Source organism: Egretta garzetta, unplaced genomic scaffold (genome assembly GCF_000687185.1).
Source record: "Egretta garzetta isolate BGI_Z169 unplaced genomic scaffold, ASM68718v1 scaffold311, whole genome shotgun sequence".
NCBI classification, from domain to species: domain Eukaryota; kingdom Metazoa; phylum Chordata; class Aves; order Pelecaniformes; family Ardeidae; genus Egretta; species Egretta garzetta.
Window position 1 is genome coordinate 129,423 of NW_009258678.1, and position 1,871 is coordinate 131,293.

The 1,871-nt window shown below is 50.3% G+C and overlaps 1 protein-coding gene across 1 annotated transcript in view; it reads left to right on the top strand.

Moving 5' to 3' along the window:
• The window catches only part of DAAM1 (dishevelled associated activator of morphogenesis 1), an 81,692-nt gene that overhangs the window by 76,111 nt on the left and 3,710 nt on the right, over positions 1-1,871 (top strand). Inside the window, 2 exon segments of the mRNA XM_035888667.1 lie at positions 931-991; positions 1,640-1,771. Of these exon segments, the coding sequence (XP_035744560.1) occupies positions 931-991; positions 1,640-1,771 (193 nt within the window).

Genomic DNA, 1,871 nt, shown 5'->3' on the forward strand with positions numbered 1-1,871 from the left:
GCCCTAAACTTTATCATTTTGCTCTAAACTGGACACCATATGTAATATTTGGGTTTGGTCCAATCTAGAGTGAAACCAAAAAGTTTCTAAAGCTCTGGAAAACCCTAAATTCCCCCCAGCCCTGCAGCTGTGAAGCAAAATTGCCGCCTCTGTCAATCCCACCACTAGTAATGAACTTCTGGAGCACAGGGCTCCCAAAACTGCATTTTCCCAGACTAAACCTGCCAGGAACGCTTGCCCCATGACCCGACGTCAGCATTTCCAGGGACCCCAGCCCTAGGACAGACACCCCTGGAAAGACATCAAGCCTGTGGTCATCAAGTTTTTGTGAGAAAGATTCCACTCAGATGTAGTGGTAGAAACCCGTAAGCATTTGAACTTGACGCTTGTCAGGGGCTTGAGCCTTGTGTAAACACAGTCAACGCCAGACATGATGATTTATTTTTATTTCTCTATATTTGGGTTGTCTCCCTTGCTGCTTGGAAGGATGCTTTTGCATGGCATTCACCTAACCATAGTTCCCTGAAAAATTATCCGCTGTGCAATGGGGCAGCAAGCCTATCTTCTGCTGGACCTCGAGAGGGGAAGAGGAATCTGTGCCCAATAAAACCCTCTCCTGAGCTCTCCTTCAGCTTGGAGAGGCCTGGGGGCTGCTGAGCTTGCTAAACCTGCACAGTCCCCTTGATTAAAAATACAGAAAAGTGCTTTGCTTTAAAACAAGCACCTGCAGCCACTTTGAGATGGGTGGCTGTCCTAGCTTAGAGGCTGTCAGCCCAATTTGCTGCTCGAAATGCGCTGGTCTGCAAACAGGAGGCAATGTGTGCAGTGCTGGGGTCTTTTCAATGGGAAACCAGGGTCAAGTTGGTCAGAGAGCTGTAGAATTTGCTGGGGAAAGCTGAAAATTAACAAACATCCTGCCATTTCCAACAGCATGACCGAGCTGGAGAAAGAAATAAACACTCTGAGGAGCGGCCTGAGAGCAGTGGAGACTGTAAGTACTATTGAAATCAAATATAGTCCAGCCTTGCTCCGAGCACCGCAGCATCCCTCCTTAGGGAGGCAGGCGAGGGAGCTCCCAGCGAAGCTGCTTTCATCTCACATCCCAGAGATCTGTTTGTCCTTCCTTCCTGCCCTGCACGTGCGCCTGTCCTCTTAGGGCTGTTTTGGCACCAAAGTTACTCTGTGTGGTTAGGCACGTGTGTGGTTTATATCTAATACGCCAAGGGAGGCTGAGTAAGTTTAGCGATGATGCCTGTGGAGAACCTGTGATGTGCCGAGGGGTCTCTCTCTGGCTGTAAAACCGCAGAGGACTGGGGCTCGGGCTGAGGGGGCTTCTACAGCCCAGCTGGAGTGGTGATGAAATGGTGGAGGTATCCCGAAGGACTTGCTGTCTCGCTAAATTATGCTGCTTCCACAATCTCTCCTGCAGGATTTGGCCTTAGAAGCGTACTGCAGGCATGATATTGTAAAACAGAGTAATCCATGGTCTCACGCACAGCAGGAGGGAGCAGCGGTGGCAGTGCAGCCGGTACCCCCGGCACTGATGCGGGCACACACCCAATGGCACTACTGGAGGCCAGTGGAATTTGTGTCCCTCACCAGCCAGGGCCTGACCAGATTTACATTTTTTTCCCCAAAGGAGCTGGATTTCCAGAAGTCTCAGGTTCAGCAAACCGGTGACAAGTTTGTGTCTGTCGTCAGCCAGTTCATCACATTAGCCAGCTTCAGCTTCTCAGATGTGGAAGATCTTCTGATGGAAGCGAAAGAGCTGGTAAGGTCACCAACGTCCCTGAGATTGTCCAGCCAACAGGAGAGGGATGGTCTTGGCCTTTCCAGAGCACATGCTGTGTATTAACATCTGAGATACCTCC